The sequence below is a fragment of the Condylura cristata genome, unplaced genomic scaffold, assembly GCF_000260355.1.
Source record: "Condylura cristata isolate star-nosed mole 26May11 unplaced genomic scaffold, ConCri1.0 scaffold00012, whole genome shotgun sequence".
Lineage (NCBI taxonomy): Eukaryota > Metazoa > Chordata > Mammalia > Eulipotyphla > Talpidae > Condylura > Condylura cristata.
This window is the reverse complement of record NW_004567113.1, coordinates 19,874,561-19,897,511: the sequence shown is the minus strand read 5'-3', so window position 1 is coordinate 19,897,511 and position 22,951 is coordinate 19,874,561. Positions and strand designations below refer to the sequence as shown.

Sequence of the window (22,951 nt, the reverse complement as noted above, 5' to 3'; positions counted from 1 at the left end):
CTGTCTAGGTGTTGTAGGAAAGTGACGCTTCATTAATGCCTACATGAGAAGACAAGAGCAGCAATACTTCTCATTGGGGAGGAAAGAGGGAGGCCTGTTCTCTTCAGTATGCTTCATAGGAGCTAAAACCTATGATGCCACATGCAGCAGAAAACAAGAACTATCAAATGATGTGCATCTTACTTGACCAACACTGAAGTATCTCTACATGCTATGATAAATCATTGTATCTTTGAAATCTTTGTACTTCCTGCAAGTATTAACATTTGCACAAAGTTATGGAATTTTGTTTTACTTTGCACCACAGTACTTGCAGTATAAACTGCTTTTTAAAATAAATTCACCTTATTTTTAAATTTTTACTTTTTAAATTATATATCACTCTTTCATTGTATGAGTTTTAAAAGAGAGCAAGAATAGGAAATTCACTTGCAATCTAGCCATGCAGAGAAACTCAATGTTATTATTTTGTGGTACATCATTTCTGTCTTTCAGTTTATACAAATTTTTGCAGGGAGAGAAAAAAGGAAGTACAAAATCTGATCTTTCTGTTTATATTATTTCTTTGTTTTCCACTTAATGATAAGAGTATATTGCTGTATCATTAAATATTCTTTTACATAATTATTTTGGTGGATGCATATTACTCTGTTTTATGAATGTACTGTATTTATTTTCTATTGGATCTCACTTGCTTTTTAATATTAACTTTAGGATAATTAATCATCTATAAATATTTGGAAAATATAGACAACTAATCTTCAACTCCCAAGATTTTTATTTCATTGGCATAAATGCAATATTGGCATTGAAATTTTTATTTATTTATTTATTTATTTATTTATGCATACAGAACTGGGGGTACAGGCCAGAGGTGCAGGGGAGGCGAGAGGCTTCACCAGAGACAGAGTGGTGAGCAGAACAGGCACAATGACGAAGTACACTGCTGAAGGGAGCAGCGGGCGGGCCAGGAGAGGTCTGCCACGCCATGTGGTCACCTCCGGGACAGGCGGGAATCAAACTCATGTGGCAGTGGCTTTAGCTTCTCAGTGCTGTGCTTTCACCTGCTGCGCCCACCAGGGAGGGCTGGCATTGGAAATTTTAACAGTTCCTCAAGTGGTTTTAATGTGAAGCTATCTTTGGGTATCTTCTTAGAAAGGGAAGATATGAGATCAACTAGACTCAGGTTAACATAAGCATTTCTAGTTGCCAAATCAGCTGCCAAAGTCAGTTTGGCTGAATTTATTCAGAGTTTGACAAGCATATAGAAGTATGTTGCAACAAATAAAATTATTATAGCATTTGGTTCATCACCAGGGTTTGTGATCTAAGTTTTCTATGTTAAGCCAAACATAGTATATTTTATACTGAAAAATGGGCTATTAACATACAAACCAGGTGAAAAATATTTTTGAGCTAAACAATAACATAATATTAAGGGAATGTCTTCTTCAATGAAAGTCTGAGTTGGTGAAACAATATATTCAAGGCCTAGCCTATAATAGATTTTCAATCAAAATATTTTTTTAATAAATCAATGCATTTAGTTGAATTTCACACAAAGTCTGAGGTCTTTCCTTTAGTGCCCCATTAACTTTCTAATTTGAAAGGAATTAATTATTGTGCAATTTAGGGAGCAATCATTTCTTTGACACTTGAGAATATTTTTATATTTGCAAAATGGAATGAATTGCAAGTTTCCTTTCCTTTTCCACCCACAAAAAGGTCTGTGTCCTTGAACATAAAATGTAAAGAATCCCTGTGATGTTAATCATTGGCAAGCTGTCTCACTTGCAACCTAAGAAGATGCACAAAGAAAAGGTTACTAGTTAACAGAAATTGCTTAAGAAATGTATATAAGAAATTCAGCATCATCTTCCATATTCTACCTTCTACCATTGACACCAACGAAATAACTACCAACCATGAAGTGGCTGATAACAATTTTTTTAATTTTCCTACTAAGTTTTACTGAATCTAGAACAATGCATAGAAGTGCATATGGAATAGGTAAGATATTGTTCTTATTATTTTCTCTATAGCAAAGTTCTTAAAATTTCATTTATTCATTTGTCTTGTTTTATTTGTCATGCTTCCTACACCACATAGAAGAAAACACTGGATTGATGAATATTTTTAAATTAATGATAACCTTTTAACTTTACAAAAGGCTTACAAATACTGTCTTTAAATATCTTAACATTATCTATAAATGGCTCCACGCTGAAGTCTTTTTTTGTGTGTTACTAGGCCGTAATATTGGTTCCTTCATAAACAGACTAATCAAATAAAGAATATCTGTGTATATACATTTTGCTTCAGAAAAAGTGTCATTATCTGAAGAAGAAACATTTTTCATGATTTTCCTACCTGCTTTCCAGGTTCCATATTGGACTCTTCCAAATGTTCTGCAAAGGTGAATTTAGTTGACATGTAAGTTCTGCTTCTATAAGTTTATTTTAATACACAAAACAATAATTATTTAAGTCTGGTAATTAAATGAAATTGGGTAGCTCTAATCCTTTTTAAAATTACAAAAACAAATTGAATAATGTCCAAAAAATTGAATTGATATAGAAGAGAATGAAGTATTGCCTTATGTCTTGAATATATTCCTTGAAATTTCACGGGACAAAACAAATCAGATTTTAGCAATTAAAGATTAGTGTCTCTTCAGTGGTAGCCATATATGAGTTCAGTAATTTTTCTTTTCAGTACCAACAGAATAATGTAACTGTATTTTCTGTTCTGAATACGCTTTTAATCCTAGGAGCTAATAATGGATGGCGAAAAAAAAACTGGGGTGCAAACAGGCCGACTGAGGAAGTACACTGCTGAGGGGAACAGCGGGCGGGTCAGGACAGGTCTTCCACGCCAGGTGGATCACCTCTGGGGTGGGAATCGAGCTCACACTGAAGTGGCTTTAACTTCTTAGTACTGTGCTTTAATGTGCTGCACCACCAGGGAAGGCCCAGAACCACTTCTATAAGAAATATTTTTGACTTTTAGCCAATACAGGTACATTTATAGAAGAAAGGGAGAAGAATACTGACATTTTTTTTTTTCTGGATGACTAGAATCTCATTTCACATCAATTTTTAGTCAATGTCATCCACTAAGGAGTTTATGACATAATAGAAATAAAACCAAGCAGACAAAAAAATAACTTGTGAAAAGAAACTTGTTATAAATTTGTTGCTTAAGCACTCAGATATATTTTTATTTCAGAGCCACCATAATTTTTGCTCAGTTTGTTCAAGAAGCCACATATGAAGAAGTAAGCAAAATGGTGAAAGAGGTATTGGCTGTGATTGAGAGACCCACAGTCAGAGATCAGACTACAGAGTGTCTGGAAAACCAGGTGAGATATTTTTTTTAAAAAGCACTGTGATATTTGGCCAAAGTTTACCATGCGGTAGAGAAGATGCAGGGATGGCATGAGAAATACTTAATATTTGAATACTTGTTGTATGAAAGCAACATTCGATTAATTTTGAGTTGCTAATGAGAGCAATAATGAAATGATGAGTACCTGTGATAAAAAGACAAAATTGCCATGGACATTAAGAGCAATGGCTCTGAAATAAGAGTTTCTACATGGCCAGGGGGATGGTAATTAACTTCTTTGGCTTTACTTGTGTAAAGTAAAGGATAATAATAGCTTCCACTTCAGGATGGTCATGGAAATTGATATAATAATTGCAACAAGAGTTAGGTTTTAATGTATTCTGTGGCAGATATTTTCTAGGAGGTATAGACACATTGATAGTCAAATATTTTATGACATAGAACATAGCACTGATGAATAAGTGGATGTTCAGTGAGCTAAGAGACCTTAGATGGAACTTATTGGCAGAAGATATGCTTTGCTCCAGTACAACGATACTAAACTTCCAGCTGAGAAAGCTGAAGCACAGAGTGGCAGAGTAATTAGGTTAAGGGGGCTCAGAACCAAGATGTAAACTAGAACATCAGTCTTCAGGACAAATACCTGTGGCATTAGCTGCTATATATATTGGTAGACCCAGACTGTACCCTGACCATGCCCCATGCTACACTGAATGTAAGATATGTAGCACATTTGTAGGGATGCTTGACTTAGCAAACAAACATGATGCTCACTGATGTTTGAGTTTCAGATAAGCCATGAAAACTTTTTTAATATAAGGATATCTTTTTCAAAAAAATATTCACTTATGCATACAGAACTGGGATACAGGCCAGAGGTGCAGGGGTGGTGAGAGGATTCACCAGAGACAGAGTGGGGAGCAGAACAGGCTGACTGAGGAAGAACAGTGGCGGGTCAGGAGAGGTCTGCTGCTCCATGTGGGTCACCTCCCGGGTGGGTGAGGATAGAATTCATGCTGAAGTGGCTTTAGCTTCTTAATGCTGTGCCACCAGGGAGGGCCCTAATATAAGAATATCTTAATGTAGAACTCAAAATAACAGTTATCGTTGTTTTCCCTCAGTGTAGACAGGAACTTTGTAATAAATAGAGCTACCCAATGATGTAACATGTTTGGAGAATCCTTTGTCATGGTGTGTGCAGAAAGTGGCCAAAAGACAGGAATATTGTAGAGGAGATGAGCTTTTACAGATTCAGAGCATTATGAATTTGAGTGTTGAATCTGTAATTGATAAAAATCTGAAATTGATAGAAATCCTGGTTTTGTATCTCCATTTTTTATTTGTCCTGATAACCTGAAAATCTGTATGAATTAACAAAATGCATTCCATATTGCATCTTTAACTCCAGGTTTAAAGCAATGCTACAAATTGGTGATTTATCATTATAAACTTAAAACTTGATTTTTATATAGGTTATGACATATATGCTATGAATCAAACACTTGAAATCCTACTTAAGATTCCTAGTATGCTCTTACAATAACTAAACAAAAACTTTTCTTTTTTTATAGTAAGTTTGTTATTAACTTTAACGATAATCTTTAGAACATATATTATATTTTATAAATATAAATAATAAAATATGAATGAAACGCATGTATTTCTCACAAGTATACATCAGAATTTTAATGTCATTATCTGTTTTTCTTAAAATTAAGACAATTGAAGATTTAAAATTTTATGAAAAGTGTTGGATGCTATTTTTGCATCCTTAAATTATTATTTTTTTAAAATATATTTTATGTGAAAATAATATCCAATTTCCTCATCAAAGCAGAAGTTAAAAATCCCTTTATTGTGCAACTTTTTTTACTGAGGCAACATTAATTTTTACAACACTCTATATTATTTGGAGAGATAGTTTTATACCTCTTTAAATAAATGTTGCTATACTATGCCCACCATTAAAGTACCAGAACAAAATGTCAAATGTTTCTTTTCCTTTTAAAGTAATATAATTTTGTCTAGAAGTCATGTTTTAGTCAAGATTGGAAACTAAATCTTCATTGTCAAAAGGCATTAAAGAAAGCAATCTAATCAGGCTAAAACAAAATGTATTGAAATTTATATGGGAATTATTTTCTTAATCTCTAGTACTGATTTTGAATATCAAAAAATTTTCACGTGTTTCCCAATAATTTTAGGTGAAGTTAGTTGTGTTTAAGATTTTTTTTTCTTACAGTTACCTGTCTTTCTGGAAGAAATTTGCCACGAGAAGGAAATTCTCGAAAAATATGGATTGTCAGACTGCTGCAGCCAAAGTGAAGAGGAAAGACATAACTGCTTGCTAGCACGCAAAAAAACTGCCCCAGCATCCATCCCGCCCTTCCAGGTTCCAGAACCTGTCACGAGTTGTAAGGCATACGAAAAAAACAGGGAGGCATTCATGAATCGGTAAGGATCTAACTGCATGGTAAATTAAGACCTCAGAGAAAGGCGTACCAACCAGTAGCAAGCAGATTCCAGTCCTCCTGCAAAACATAGATGTACTCTAAATGTGGAGAAGTAATGTTTGGTGTTACATCTGCTGAGGTCCTGGGCTAGGAAATGAGATGGACAAAAAATTGATTCTTAGCTGGGACTACCATCTCTGTGGAATTGACTCATTCACCCTTTTCTGTGTGGGTTTTCTTCAGATAAGAGGTTTCCTCTCATCAGGTTGGCTGGTATATTTCATTTGTAAGCTATGACGGAATGTGTCCTGTCCGGAGCTGGTTCTTCAACTTGAACCCTGAGATTCCAGGATAGGCTCCTGTCACAGGACAAAGTAGATTGGAAACTGAATATATGAGTGAAAACAAATGGTTGTTTGACATTAGACATGTTTGCATTCTTCAGAAGTTTAGTCATGTTTCTGTGACCACAAATATGTCATCAGAAATGAACTCTTTGTATCAGTTACTTCTGGTAAAATTAGTGTGATTACATGCCATTTTGTGTAAAGCTGAAATTTGCTCTAATCCACCAGCATTTCCTATAACCTTTTGAGGTACACCTTGCTTTTAATCTTTCCATGTTAGCTTGCCCAAGAATTTACTAACATCACACAAAATGTCTCCTTCTGTACCAAATATTCAGTATTTTGTCTTCACCAAATTGTCTAGATAATAGAAATGTTAGTAACATGTTTATTAACCTAAAATGTTTAAAGTGCACAGGCATGGCTTCCAATTATCATACCCTTAGGATGTTACAGGAACCTGTGTGTGCAGTATAAATGATGATTTGAATGCTTACAAGCACCATTTTGAAGGTTCCTCTCTCTCTTCTTTTTTTCTTCCCCTGCTGTATTTGAGGAATTTGAAGATTAAATGTTAAAGAGAGTTGACTCAGGGAACACTAGTAGTACATTCTCAATGTGGGATTTGAGCCCAGTGTCTCTGTTGGGGTAGCCTATGTCTAACTTTTAATCATTTCTCTTTTCTTGTATCAGAGTAGTCTTCCTACAGAGCATCTCCAATATGGAGAACACTAAGGTGGATAACTACATTCTACATTGAACAGAGCAAAAGAATCTTCTCTGTTGTCCTTATGGAGGCCTGTCCATGCTATTCCCTGAAACATTATCTGTCCTTTTTTTTTTTTTCCACATAATAGAACATGTCATCAGCCAGCAGATTTCCCCCCACAGTGGTTATCTTCAGTGAGAAAAATTTTTGGTGACATGTAGGAAAAAATCATTTTTTCAATCTCTAATTTCAGAGTCTATATCCAAGCAGTAGTCTTATTTCTATGTGTTCTTAATCTTAAGGAACTATTTCATTTTACAGATATATCTATGAAATGGCAAGAAGACACCCCTACCTGTATGCATCTACAATTCTTTCTCTGGCTACTCACTATGACAAAATAATTCTACCTTGCTGCCAAGCTGAAAATGCAGTTGAATGCTTCCAAACAAAGGTACTATATCTGTGTGGCTATCTAAACTAATACTTTTATCTGGCTGTGACTCATAAAGAAAGTTAAATATTGTGTATAGAGCACCATTTTCAGACTAGACTGTATTTCAGCAGTCATACTCTTTGGGTGCTGTTTTTTCAGTCAATATTTCCTTCATTAACCATCAGTTATCTTACTAGTAAGGAAGTGAATTTGGTGAGATAGAGAAAAAAGATATAGAGGTGGTAGTATAAATAAAAAAGAGGAAGAAGTAAAAGAGGGATTGAAAGGAGATAGGTTAGGAGGAACACATGAAGAGCAGAAGAAAAGACAAAACAGGGAAAGAGTGATGAAAAATGCTTTACTTTTATTATTTCTTTTAGTCCTTAGACTAAGTTTGGGATGTAAGTATTATTGCAATTTGACAACAATTGATTTAGTAACATGAATAGCTATCTTAGGTTAAGATGGCTGAAATGATATCCACACTTAATTACTTGCAACAAAAATCTCCTAAGAATTGCCATCATTGCCACAATGTCAGGCTGACAGAAGATTATGATTTTTTGTTATTGCAAAGATATTTGAGAAATTATCAGATTTTAATCTGTTATAAAGCTGTTAAAAGTACATTTATTCATTATCCCAGAGAGAGAAAAGTTTTAATATTTTGCTTTTAAGATATATTTAGTAACTCTGTTGGGCACAAGTGCATATAAATGAACCTAAAAGAATGAAGTTTTGCAAAAATATTGCATTTAAAATTTTTATATTTAGCTCTGAAAATTGTATTATTTTTATTTAGGTAAAGTTAATCTACAACACTGTTTATAATTTAGGGTTGTTGGTCTATACCACAACCCACAACCACTATCAACATACCCATAATCCTCCACTGTAGTTCTTTTCATCTCTTCTCCAAGCCTTCCACTCTGGTAAACTCAAGTCTGCAGTCAGACTTCTAGATTATGTTTGTCTTCCACATATTCATTTGTAATTATTAGTAAAGAATTTTAGTAGTTTCATGTTTTACTTATGTCTAATTATGTATTTTTAATTATTAGAGCCTGAAAAAAAAATACACACTTTCTTAATGCCCTGCTTCTCCCATATCTAGGCAGCATCTACCACAAAAGTACTAAGAGAAAGCAGCTTGGTAAATCAACATATGTGTGCAGTGATAAAAAAATATGGACCCCAAACCTCTGAAGCCATGTAAGTTTAAGCAATATGTAGAGGAGAAGGTGACCTTGCAGAACTTCCATCTTGCAATTTGAATTCTTTGTCACTGTTTTAGAGGTTGTAGTTTCTTTTGATGAGAGTGAATGTGAATAAAATCATGAATGTGAATAGATCATAGGATTGGAAGGAAGTTAACACATTGATCTGTTAGCACTTGTTCAAGCTTACTAAAGTCTAGATGAGATGCTACTTAGAGAAGCCATTTGAGATTTGTATAAATATCTTTAGCAATTCTTTCAGATACTTTTAATTCCTGACCTGCAATAAAATTATACCTCATCATTAGACCTAGAATTTCTTGAAGATTCTGAATTCTCTATAGAGTAGATTAGTTTTAACTGACATATTTTGGCTTAACAAGAAATTCTGCTTCCTAGTTTACTATAATTTGTTATGTCAGTTATTACTTCCTTTGAAAATACTCATTTAAGACAATCATATTTGGCAAAAAAAAAACTGTCAGGAAAAAAGTTACCTTTGAAGAACTGGCAAGTATTCTAGCTGATGAGAACAGTGTAATTCACTGAAGTTTCTTGTCCTAGTTGCTAAATAGCTTAAAGACAAATTTGGAGTTCTTTCAATTGATCTCTCTTATACTTAATATATTTAACTGCTTCCTTTATCTTTGATAGTCTTTATCTATGTCTTTACGTACCTACCTACCTATCATCTGATTATCTATTTATCCATTCATCCATACATTTATCTAATCTACCTCATTTTCTATCTTTGTTGTTAGGGTGAACCGGAATATTAAAACCAACCAATCAAGCAAACAAATGAATCATCCTTTCCACCCCCTTCATTTATAGACAATAGTAATTTGAGGGCAAAAGAGATTAAAGCAATTCACCTAAGATCACACTGTTGGTCATTAGAACCAATTTTTTTAAATCCTTGAATATTATTTTCTCTATGCCTACTTGATTACAATGTAGTGTTTTCTAATTGTCTGTATTCTGACAAATGAGATTTTGAGAACAGATGTAAAAATAAGAACTACCAGAGGGTTAAACTGCACTCTCCAATATGGCAGCCATTAGCGACATGTAGTTCCTGATCATTTGCAATGTTGCTGGCACAAATGAGGATCTGTGGTCTAAGCGTAACATACACACCAGAATTCAAAGCTAGTATATAAAGAAGAAAGTATAAATGACTTTTGTATGTTGTGTTAAAAAAACTCTGCGAAAGTGAATTTAACATGTCCCATTTTACTTTTTGTTGTGATTTTTTTAGAACATTTTAAATTCTATAACTTGTTTAAAGTATTCTCCACCTTTTGTGATGAATTATTTCTAGTATAAAAAGTACCTGGCTTGCTAATCAAAGGATATTATGTATAATTTATTGGCAACAGCAACAACACCAATTGTTCTGGGAAGTAGTGATTTTACCTAGAGGAGTCTTAAAAATTATTTAAAATGTAGAAGGAACAATAATTCTTATTTCTTCCCCTTTTTGGGCGATATTACATTCTGCTCCATTTTTTTGGTTCCATTTCATTGATTTGCAAACATGTATCCTTTCCTTTATTTTCAGAAGTATTTTTCCCTCAGAAGGGCAAAAATGGTTAATATTCTCTTAGAATTTTCCACTTGTAATAGTTCACATTTTTAGTTGTTTCCCACTGAACTCACAACAATGATCGTAAAGATTCAGCATTAAGAATGAAAAGCAAAAATATAGATTTCACTGAAATTCACATGAACTATTTTAGAGCAAGAAAGTTACTTCCAAATCCTTTGGGAACCAAGGTCATACTTTACAGTCAGTCCCTTAAAGGATTGATTCAGAACCAATAAGCAGTTTCTTTCTTTTTTTTTTTTCAAGTAACAAGAACATTTCAGATTGTTTTCCTTTGGAGTTACAAATATACTAATAGTCTATAAATGTGGTTTAATTTTCATAATCAATATTGATCTCTAATTCTTTCACCCTCACACCAGAGTTACTACTGAACTGAGTCAAAAGTTTCCCAAAGCTAATTTCACTGAAATTCAGAGACTGGTCCTGGATGTGACTCATGTACATGAGGAATGTTGCCGAGGAAACATGTTGGAGTGTATCCAGGATGGGGTAAAGAGTCTTGCTTCCTAAAAATATGTCTTTCCATTCTTTTTCTTATTTTTTTTTTTTTCATTCTCTGTGGGAGAAGTCTTTCTGCTTTAGTTGGTCACAGGGTATGTTAATTGACTAAGTGAAAGCACAGACTTCTTGATTAAAAGAATTAGACCATCTTTTGTTAATCTTGCTATTCTTTTTTTCTCAGAAGTGCTACCTTCTGTGAGGCCCACGCCCATTCATTCATTTTTAAAATTTATATATATAATATAATACATATTTTACAGCATTCTTCATTTTGTACATTTTTCATCTTAGTTGTTATCCCCATGGACTTCCCACGGCCAATTCACCCACCCCCATAGTCCTGTGTGTTCTTCCAACACAGTTTTGACCCTATTTCTCTCTCCACCCTGTAGAATGTCTCTGGTTTATAGTTGCTTGTTAGTTTTCATTTTCACTTTATTACAATTGCTTTTTGTAACCCCTTACACTCCTGCTATGAGTGAAACCATCAGTAGTTTTCTTTTTCTTATTTCACAAAATGGTAGCTCTTCTTGACATCTCCATATAGGCTCTTGGGAAACAGACTCTTTATGTTGAGTGTATTTGCTTTTCCATCCATTTTTTTTTTTTTTCATTTGACAAAACACTAGACACTTGAGGGCCACTTGTTATGGAGGCGCAAGCAGACTTCCAGGCATTTATAGTTTGTTAGAAGAGATAAGACATGTGACCTTCTGGGATCAAGAAGGCACAGCCTTTCATTTGCTGTTAGCTCCAAGGTTGCCAGTACAATGCCTGGCATGTGAAAGAGATCTTGTTATATATTCATTTATCTATTATATGAATACTTAAATGTAACAGAAGAAACTGGTTTCCAAAGTAAGAAAGTTAGCTATGACATAGAAAGCTGTGAATAAAGAACTTTAGGAGAATTAAAAACCCAAGGTAAAAAAGCCAACAGCATATCCTAGTCAGCCACTAGTCAGCAGGGTGGTCTATTTTGAATCAAATCCTAGGCTGCCTAGATAATGTATGAGAAGCCATTCTAGTTCCAGGTTACTCTCTCTTTGGTCCACTGTGATAAATCTTTCTCTAAAGAGGCTTAAAGTCACTGAAAATCAGGGCTGGAATTTTGTTTCCAGGGAGCTGTTAAATGTGAAGATAAAATGCTCAGGTCAGGCCAGCTCCATGGAATTTTGGTAGCGATGTCCTTTAAAATCAGTTGGACCCAGATTGTAGGGAACACCTAAGGCGGATGAACAGCAGAGAGTGCTTGCTGGGGTGATGACCCCACCCCCAAAAGCAGATTTTTCTGCCTTATTTACTTTTCCTTTTCAAAGTACCTACTGCATATTAGGGACATTCTATTGTTTTAATTAGTTTTTCAGTTTTTTGAGTTCATAACTACCCTTTGACTTTAACGTGAAAAAAATAGAGTTCAGTATAATATGTAAATTGGGCTTCAATGGCTGAGTAATGGGATATAATTATCCCTGATGATAATACGCAGAATATTCTGTTCTGTTAATAGGGTTTTGTAAGCTTAATTTTTTTCTGGCCACATAGATATATTGTCATTTAATTATGTGTAGACTGCCCTCTGGAGGTCATCACTGCAGATTGTTCTGTCAAAGTATCGTTAGCAGATTGTTTGCTGTCCATGTTATGACTTCAAAAGTCAGTGTTGTCAACAGCAAATTTCAATGCTAATAGAAAGATAAACAGCAGTGTTTAATTTGAGGAACACATTTATATCTTTAAAAATATTTCTTTGCAATAGAATAATAGGTTTTCATAGACAGTCTGAAGAGAGTGAATGATCCAATAGGGTTAGATGGAAGAAACTCAGAAAGGTAAAGTGGGGAAAAAAACACTAAAATGGGAAGTGAGGTAAATGTCTTCTTTCTATGTCATTTCACCGTCTCTCCCCGCCCCCTTTCTTCCGCTCTAAATTCCTCCCTTCTTAGAGCCTGCCCTGAGATCTTGAACTAAAGAATAAAGCTTTAAGAAATATTTACTTTTTTCCCCCCATTATAGGAAAGAATTATGTCCTACATATGTTCTCAGCAAGCTATTCTGTCAAGCAAATTAGCAGAATGCTGCAAATTGCCCATATTTGAACTTGGTCTCTGTGTAATGCGTGTAGAAAATGATGAAAAACCTGAAGGCTTATCCCCAAGTCTAAAAGGACTTTTAGGAGATAGACATTTCAGCCAGTTCTCTTCAAGGGAAAAAGAAATATCCATGGCAAGGTAACATATTCTTTAAATTTATATTCACACATAAATAATGACTATTATGTGACTCCATTTTTTGAAATGGAGAATGATGGCTATGGTTTTTGAGCTTAGAATTTATCAAAATGTATTTAAGCAAATAACTAACTTATTGGAATGAAATCTGTCTTATTCTTATGAGATTATAACACTGTTGCTATTAATAGTGTGAGTTAAGGGTTTGTATTTTAGCTTGAATCAATTATCTAGAGTCTAAAACATTGTCATCTCTTTATGAATCACTCATATGAAGACCCTCATTGAACTTCCAAATAAGATGTGAATATTTTTGTAACAAGAAGGGCTAATGATTATAATTTTGTAGTAAGAAGGGCTGCTGAGTCCACTGTGTATGTCTCCTAAATACAGAAGTCACTAGATGAAGTTAAAGACAAGGGCTTTTACTGGAATAGTTTATTTGCTATTTATTTAATAGGTTTTGTTTTTGTAAGGAAATCAAAGCATGTTGAGAGACACTTTAGGAAAGGAGTTTGGCTATAATATAATGGTTAGGACTTGTTCTTATTCCATTTGCTTTTAAGGGGAGCAAGGATTCACGTTAATACATTTTCTTTTATTGTACCATATATCTATAATCACTATTAGAGGAGGGATTTGTGCAGCTCTTAGGACATTATACTTAATGATCTCCAAGGTTCTTTCTAAATTTAAGAGTCAGCTTCTAATGTAGTAATGAAAATAATAGCCCAATTTTCTTTTTAATATTCCCTGAGGACATCACTCTATTGTTGCACTAAGATTAGGCTGTCACACGTTGTTTGCACTGCTAGATAAAATTACGCAAACAAGAACAAAGTTCAGATGTACAAAGCACATATTGATAATTTATTAGTGGCAGAACTAAATGCAGACTATTTCTATAACTTGGTAATAGAATTAATAAATTGAAGAATTATCTTTAAATCCATACATCCCCTCCCCCCCCCACACACACCCAAAGCTTTTTCTGGTATAATAAAAGCAGTTCAATTGAAAAGGTTTCTCGCAGTAGAAGTTTCCTTAACCAAGAATTACCTTCCTCAGACATGTGTGGTCTGAACCCTTCACCCGGTTTCTGTTTTGAAATAGTCTCTCAGAGACTTTCTTGACCACACAGTCTAAATTAGATGTCACCTTTCCCCTGCTTGTCTAATCTTTCTTATTTCTCTGCAAGACTTACCACTACCTCAAATTAGATGACCCATTTCTTATTCATCTCTTTATAATATATGTTTTTATTTTATTTTATTTATTTATTTATTTTTAAAGATTTATTTATTTGTGCATACAGAACTGGGGTGCAGGCCAGAGGCTCAGGGGCGGTTAGAGGCTTCACCAGAGACAGAGTGGGGAACAGAACAGGCAGATCTACGAAGTACACTGCTGAGGGGAGCAGCTGGCGAGTCAGGAGAGGTCTGCCACGCTATGTGGTCACCTCCGGTGTAGGCGGGAATCGAACTCATGCGGAAGCGGCTTTAGATTCTCAGTGCTGTGCTTTAACCCGCTGTGCCACCAGGGAGGGCCTATAATAATGTTTTTGAGGGCCTTCCTGGTGGTGCAAGGAGTTAAGTCCCAGCACTATGAAGCTATCTGCAGCCACTGCAGCATTAGTTTGCTCCCCGGCAGGGAGCTGACCCACATGGTCAGCAAACCTCTTCTGTCTTTCCTGCTGCTACCCTAAGCAACATATTTCAGTCAACTCACCTATTTTGTTCCCCGCTCTATCTCTGGTGAATCCTTGCATATATCCTATACTCAGTTCTTATATGTATAAATAAATAAATAAATAAATTTTTAAAAAACTGTATCCTTTTCAGAAGTCAGGAATTATATTCTAGCTATAATTATGGAATTCTTATTGCTAAAATAAATGTTTGCATAGAGTAGACACAAGAAAAAAATTGAAAGAATGACTATAAATCCCATAATTGAAAAGTCAAAGGATGCAAAAGAATACAAAACATCAAATTACTACAATTTGAGGATTATAATTTGTGTTAATAGTTTTGTCATTCAGATAGTATAAATCTATTTGGTTTCTAGGTTTATTTACTTGAATTTTAAAGTCTGCATTCAATATTACACAGGAATAATTTGTCTGTTAATTCCAATAACAGGATATGTTTTATACATATTTCAGATTTACTTATGAATATTCAAGAAGGCATATTGAGCTTGCTGTCTCAGTAGTTCTAAGAGCTGTTGATGGATACAAGGAGTTTTTAGAGAAGTGTGCCCAGTCTGAAAGTCCTCTTGAATGCCAGGATAAAGGGGTAAATTTCTCTATGACTTTAGGGGTAATTTGAAATTCTGAATGATAATCATTAAAATATGGTTTATTTGAAAGCATGAAGCTATTAACTAATAATAAGTTGTATCTGTTAACCTATTATCTACATTTTAAGTAATTATGAATTAGTAGTCAACAACTAATGGCTTTACTTATATTAGAAATTAAAAAATTAACCAAAATTTCTATTCCTTTTTGAACAGCTCCAGAAAGGCAAGAATTTTGTATAGATAGAGCTATAATCCTTTATCCAAAGATTGAATCCTGCCATCAAATAATTTTGTGATTCACAAAGATTTAGACTTAATCTCCCCAAAGCCCATTTGCTTTATTCTCACAATTCTCATTTTACCATGTTTAATATTTTAAAAAATTCTAAAGTTTATTTCTCTAAGATTGGCATTATAATAGAATAAAATATAATTAGTCAATTTTTATATGTGAAGATAAATATCTAGAAAGAGAAAAATGTATGTATGTAATAATTTTGTATTTTCAGGAAGAAGAAGTGGAGAAATATATTCAGGAGAGCCACGCATTGGCAAAGCGAAGCTGTGGTCTTTTCCAGAAATTAGGAGAATATTACTTGCAAAATGAGTATGTTCTTAAAAAGAGTGTTTTAATGATTTAAGATTGTTAACTCCTGAAAGAAAAATTAATTTAGTCACTCATGTTTACTTTAATTCCAGTTGCTATTTCATGTTGGAAGTCAGTATAATTTAATCATCTATTTTCTCCCACAGGAAGGTCAGTTTTCCCAAAGCCCCTCTTTTTTAAACACCAGTATTCAGAGCTTTAGTAGTAATAGCAAACACTAGTATCATCATATCTTTAACAGGCATTGATTTAACAGAGCATGGTAAATCCCCTCTTTAAAGGAGCAACAAGAATAGCCTGTGAAACCCATCAGTATTCCTGATTTGGTTTACCCTTACCATGTCGATTTTTGGAAAAAAAAAAAAAAAATCCATTCTGTCATGGCCTGTTATAGTCAAAAGAGCAAAAACTAAAAAATATATTAGAGTGAATGAGCTTTTGAAGTTCGGAACAGGAACTAAAGGCCCAGAATTTGTTTCCCACGGTGATGGCTGGGGTGACAGGAATATAGGAAGTGGTGTTAGAGAGTATATCTCACATTGCTCCGAATACCGTGTGGATGAAATAAATGAGCTGACTTCGTATCTTCTGATATTCAAAGAGGGTCTTTGAGAACGAGTAGGAAGTCTGAAAGTTTAAGTGACTCAGCAAGATTTGGTGAAAATGCTTTCAGATTTCTTGTTGCTTACGCCAAGAAAGCCCCTCAGCTGACTTCACCTGAGCTGATGGCCTATACCAAGAAGATGACGAACGCTGCAGCCACCTGTTGCCAGCTCAGTGGGGACAAACGCTTGGCCTGTGGTGAGGGAGCGGTGAGTGTTGGTTTACTCCATTTGGTTTCTGTTAGACTGGAAATAAACTCATGCTTCCTATTTAGGGTAAATGGTGAAACTCATTGTGGAGGTGGCTTTACTAGACTTCTTCCATCCACTAGTTGCAGTCGAAGGGAGCAAGCCTTCTCAGCTCTTAATGATTGGCATGTGGTCAGGCTTCTTCAACTTCTAGAAGGGCTGTCTGAACAAGCTTTATGCATAGAAAGCAGATTAACAATATGTCATTCATTTCATGACTTTTTAAATTTTTTTGTCTACTAAATATTTATTGTAATGTTAAAAAGATAAAAAGCTTCACTTTGTAGATAAAATTAGTCATTTTGTCTTTAGCTGCTTCTATTTTGCCTTTTGTAGTAGTCTTTTTATTATGATTGGGGACATTGTTTGCTGACAGCATGTAGGGTGGAGAAGAGAACAAATCTCCCTCCCATTATCACTACCTCAGATCTATCAGTTGAAAATATAGATGTGCTTCTGACTGACCAGCTACAGACCAGAAGATCATATAGCCCTCTCCTCTTTTATGATTAAATTGTTAGAATGACTCATAGATTTCAAACATTTTACTTACTGGATTATTAATCATTATTGATTGATTTTTAATGTTTCTCTTGCTGGAGTTTAGGAGGTAAAACTAAAAATCTTATCACTTATGAAATTCCAAAAATTTCAGGAGCCTGTACCAAAAACAAAAAAGAAGTTCAAATATAATATTGATTGCTATTATTTTTTAAAGATTTATTTATTTATGCATACAGAACTGGGATACAAGCCAGATGTGCAGGGATGGTGAGAGTGGGGAGCAGAACAGGCAGATCAACGAGAGTACACTGCTGAGGGGTAGCAGCAGGCTGAGGGGAAGCAGCAGGCTGAGGGGAAGCAGCAGGTGGGTCAGGAGAGGTCTGCCGTGCCATGTGGGTCACCTCCATGGCCAGGGATCGAACCCACACTGAGGGGCTGCGGCCAGCTTGCAGTGCTGTGTCCTAACCCATTGCACCACAAGGGAGGGCCCAATATAGATTGTTATTAATTGCACTTTTACACCTGTGTTAAGCAAGCTGATCTATATAACTCACTCAACACTAATCTGATACAAAGTGTGCACACAAAACATATTGACTCTTGTTGCAAATTATTAGTAAGTGCTTAATTAAGAAATACCTTCCGAAGAGTGGGAGGATTCTAAACTAGGAAAGCCATACAGATGCAATGGCTCAATTTCTTTTTAATTAGGACTATATGTTAGCTATATGTATGTAGACATGCATGCCTGTGCTGTTCTTACATTCAGAAATGGAATCTCTGAATCCCTGAAGTAAAATAGAAAGCTCAACTTACATCTATGGCAAATGTAAATCCTGGATTGAGTCCCTATGTTAAGACAGACACTTTTGCCATCCTCTGTTCCCTCCTTTTAATAATTGGAAGCATGCTTCAAAGATCTGACATAAATGGCAGAAGGGATTGTTCAGTATCACTAATGGAACATGTTATTAAGAACTGTAACTTATTCCAAAGGATAAATAAGAACTATCATATGGCAGCACATGTTCCTACATAGACAATTTTCCAGTTATATTAATTTAAAATGCCAGACATTAAAAATTATTGCAGTATTTTTCTGCAGACCTGGTTCAATTTATGGCTAATATTCAATCTCCTTGCTTTCTTCTTTTGTATGTTCCTAACTAGGCTGACATCATTATTGGGCAGTTATGCCTCCGGCATGAAGAGAATCCTGTGAACTCTGGTGTTGGCCAGTGCTGTACCTCGTCATATGCCAACAGGAGGCCGTGCTTCAGTAGCTTGGTGGTGGATGAAACATATGTGCCTCCACCATTCTCTGCCGACAAGTTCATCTTCCACAAAGATCTGTGCCACGCCCAGGGTGTAGCACTGCAAACGATGAAGCAACAGTAAGAAATTGTTATTTGCTAGCAAGAGAAATTCTGATAACATCAAGTAACAAATGAGCCTTCTCCCTTAGTCACAGAACACTCAGGGTCCCTAGGAGAACATTGTTACCCCAAAGCACTTAAGTTGCCGTTGCCTTTCAAATTAGTTTTGTCTCATCATTTTCACAGCATCATTGGGACCTAGGCCTCGAAAAGATTCACCAGACACACCATTTCCTGTGTGTAAAAATAGTTTCCATTGCAACTAATGTTGTGATGCATTTGGGATTGAGGGGAAACGAACAATCTATTTTGGAGAATGGGGAAATATCTTTGCAATCCATGTGAGTACTTCCATCCCAAAGTACTGGAAAAATACCACTGAATCTTTTTTCAAACTATTTACTCTTTGTGGGAAGGATAACTCTAATATTTGATTCAACCATGAAGTGGGGGGCTAAGACATGGAACACATATTTCACTGTAGTATGGGAGATATTCTGGAGTGGTGACTATAATGTAAGTCGTGGAAGTCAAGTGTTGCAAGTTCCCATGTATGTTGGTGCTCATTTCGAAAGCAGTCTTTTCAGCTTGGACAAACTATTCTTCCCTCTTTTCTCTGTCATAATCCAGAGCATGCTTCAAGGTACAGTAACAATGTCAACTCTTCTGACAAGCCTTTTCTATTCCCTGACTAACATTAGTTCAATGTGAACATATCGCTAAATGAATAGTGCAGGTGATGAACATGGCCAGTAAGGGTAAAGGTGTAATAATTGCAGAGATCAGGGATATGAAAATGTGGGTCCATGAGTATGACTAAGATTTCTTTTATTTTTTATAAATTTATTTATACATTTAATTGAGGTAATGTTAGAATCACCCCCTTCAGGTGTCACCCCATTGGTGCAACAACCGCTGAATCACCCATATGCCACCACCACAGTCCATTGTGCTCCCTTGCCTCTTTGTGGATAATAGGCGCTTTAAAAAGGGAACTAGGAAGCACGTGAAAAAAGGAAGTGAGTAAGAAAAGCACTGTGTTTCATTATAGATAAATGTGGTGGAACTAGGACATAATGTTTCCTCTATAATCTGCACAAGTCCAGACCCGTGGAACATTTAGGCTGTTCTGGCCTCAGTTTTTCTGATGAAAACATTTCATAAGGTGTAAATCTGGTGAGGAGTTAATGGCCTGAAGGTTTAGGGTGGGAGTTGTCAGGTTCTGAAAATTCTCTGTGAGGAAGGCTTTAGATAAATACCATTGCGTAACAGACTTCTCTTGTTCTTTGTTTTGTTCTAAATCAGGTTTCTCATTAACCTTGTGAAGCAAAAGCCACAAATAACAGAAGAACAACTTGAAGTGGTCATTGCTGATTTCTCTGCCCTACTGGAAAAGTGCTGTCAGGGCAAAGCGCAGGAAGTCTGCTTTGCAGAAGAGGTATGTACAGATAATTTTCCTAATTTTCAAATACTTGGTAAGTAAATTTTCTATCATGGATAATGAAAAGAATACCCTATAAATCTATCACTTCAAAACAATGCCAGAGAGATTTAAATTTCACTTAGAAATAGACTGACAGAAATTTATCTATTAGGAACAAATATATTAAACTATGTTAAGAGAATTAGTAATTTTGATTTATTTCCAAGTAGTGGAAACTATCTATTGAAATATAATCAGTTGATGATAGCATAGTTAATTTCTGGCCCACAATTGATTGATCTAGCTAAATGGATTAAAGAGATTTAATAACAAATTAATTGCAATAACAAGATACTGGGGAAATATTTATAGGAAATATTTTTTAATTCATTTTGAAGTGTGATCTTGTATATCAACAGAGTAGAAATTAGGAATTACCTTAATCTATTTAGCAATTTTAACAGGATTTGTAATTTTAGCAATATTTTGTAAGCCTGTGGTTTATATTACTAATATATGCAGCATCATTCTGTTTTCAAAAAATATTCTAGCATTCAGCTTTTTGCCAATTTATCTATTTCATATTGTAAAAATTTGGTGTTTTGTAAGCTTGGTGTTTTGAACTAAGAGGTAATTAGAAATTTTGAGGTTTACAACATTTATAATCTGAGTAAATGATTGAATGTGTGCATTTATCAGTGTATGTCTTTATTTTTGGTAGGAAGAAGTGGGACACAGATAATCATATCAGATTTTAAAAAAGTAATAAAATAGACTTGATGTAAAACAATTCTGATAAGTAGGGTATAAAAAGATCAATGTTCTCTGATGTAAGAATACATCCATTTAGATGTAGAGAACATTATCAAACAGTAGCAGAAATTCTCTAGAAATTTTTGACTTCTTTACTGATTTGTAAAGAAAGGAGGCAGGAAGTATGGATTGGAGATCTAGATACAAAATACAAATTTGCATGGATTTTTCTTCCGGCTTTTATTGCCTCAGTTAGTTGGCCAAAGAGCTATATGCCTCTTTCTGAACCTGATTAAACTATAAATCTATGATTTTACCCATCTACACTGTAAAGCTAACTGTACAACTGACAGACATCCTTTTACTTATCTGATGTTACTTTTTTGATCTTAATTTGCAGGGCCCTAAGATGATTTCTAAAACTCGTGCTGCTCTGGAAGTTTAAATTACTTCAGGTAACAAAAAATTCAGACATTTGTCTTTCCCCAAATGTGGATCTAGGATCTATAATGAAATGTATCCTAAGAGCTACCATTATAAAAATTTCTTACCCATAAAATGCAATTCAGTAGAAAATTTATTTTGAAAATACTGAAGCTTTGTTACCTAACTAACATAAAATTCTTTTGGTTTACTTTCAAGGCTTCAGAGAATATCATCAGATAGGAGACCTTCTCTATCTTTATTTTCATGAGATGAAAAATAGTACCAGTTATCATTTGTACCTATTCATTTAAATAGCACTCATTATTATTTTTGTCCATATTACAGGGGAAAGAAAACAGAAGACTTTATGTTTGGTGTAAACTCTTTTTTAATTCTAACTGTCTTAGAAAATTCTGAAAATTAATGAAATGATAAAAAATTATGTAAGATTTTTCTATCATAGAAAATAAAGTATTTTCAAATACTTCCTCTTTCTAGTCTGCTTATTTATGAAAATTTATAATCTCTTTAAACAGATTTATATAGCATTGCCTGAGGCAGATTGTGGTTAAAAAAAATAAAAAGCAGAATTTTGGTTATTGAAAGAGATGAACACCATCTAAGGATGGATTCACAACACTAAACACTTGATAACTTGGTAAATTTAAAAAATGTTCCCATCTAAGCACTGTTTAGTGCTGCCAGGACACATTGTTCATCACATGACCACTAAAGTATTCTGACAGATAAATTGGAGATGAGGAAAAGTGATGCATTTATAGGATTCATCAAGAATGATGCTACTCAAAATTTAGAACCTTCCCCACCCAATCTTGTTCAATTTTCTTTTCATAGATATTTAAAAACATAAGTGTTAGCTGCCCTGTATTTGCTTTGATTCAATATAATTAATATACTCATCCATTCCTTCTTTCATTCCACATGTATCTATTGAACACTCACTGGGTATCATGCCTGTTCTGGGTTCAGTCACTGCCTCCACTTGCTCCAACACAGAAAAAAGCAATGCAACAAGATTGTGGTCATGAGAGACATGACAATAAATCGTTGTGTGAATCAAAGATTGGCTGATTCACTCTGGGCAAGGTCCTAGTAGACAAGACAAACATTTAAGAAGATACCATGATTGACATTCATTTGTTTGAGTAAAAGGAATAGACCAATTCATGAAAGAGGAAAACATGATGAATAATTTTGGGGAGTTAGTTACAAGGTGTGTAGAAATGGAAAGAAATAGAAGATCAAGCAATATACAAGCTATGTAGAATAGAGTCAGATTCTTATGGGTTTTACTCCAGAGGGTTGGATATTATCTTATGGGGAAGAGGGGATGAAGAGGATAGCTAAGCAGAGACATGCATCAGTGGTTATCTTGTAGGAAGATTACTCATGACATTGGTTGATGGGGAGTGGTGGTGGAGGAAAGAGTAGAAGGGACAAAGTCTACAAGTGAGGCTATAAAGATCAGCCCACAAAGGGAGGGGGCTTGTCATATTAGCTTTGAATAGAAATTTAAGAATTACATTTATGTTTTGACCTCTGTTCAGGAGAATACAATTATTACAGAGAAATAAAATGAGTTTTTAGAAATGCATTTGCTTTGTATATTACATACTTATTTCAATTTTGTTATAATAACTATTAACTATTGATTTGGTAATTTTAAAATCTAATAAATTATGGATCACAGTAAGATAATGTAGAATTCAACATAAAAGCAGTAATCACTAAAAATAATTTTTAAAGATTTATTTATTTATGCATACAAGACCTGAGGTACAAGCCAGAGGTGTGGGGGTGAGTGGATTCATCAGAGACAGATTGGGGAGCAG

The 22,951-nt window shown here is 34.7% G+C and overlaps 1 protein-coding gene across 2 annotated transcripts; it reads left to right on the top strand.

The window, feature by feature from the left end:
* The first annotated feature begins 1,925 nt into the window (after nucleotides 1-1,925).
* AFP (alpha-fetoprotein) lies at nucleotides 1,926-21,518 on the top strand. Of its 2 annotated transcripts, XM_012724088.1 has the most exons (15): nucleotides 1,926-2,010; nucleotides 2,382-2,433; nucleotides 3,229-3,361; nucleotides 5,591-5,802; nucleotides 7,179-7,311; nucleotides 8,408-8,505; nucleotides 10,482-10,611; nucleotides 12,640-12,854; nucleotides 15,019-15,151; nucleotides 15,668-15,765; nucleotides 16,439-16,577; nucleotides 18,291-18,514; nucleotides 19,802-19,934; nucleotides 21,073-21,127; nucleotides 21,444-21,518. In XM_012724088.1, the coding sequence occupies exons 1-14, from the start codon at nucleotides 1,926-1,928 to the stop codon at nucleotides 21,115-21,117; spliced, it is 1,830 nt and encodes a 609-aa protein (XP_012579542.1). In that variant the 3' UTR covers nucleotides 21,118-21,127; nucleotides 21,444-21,518. The 2 variants fall into 2 exon arrangements, with proteins under 2 accessions (XP_012579542.1, XP_004681507.1); XM_004681450.2 differs by lacking the exon at nucleotides 21,444-21,518 and having other exon boundaries at nucleotides 21,073-21,139.
* The last annotated feature ends 1,433 nt before the right edge of the window (nucleotides 21,519-22,951 follow it).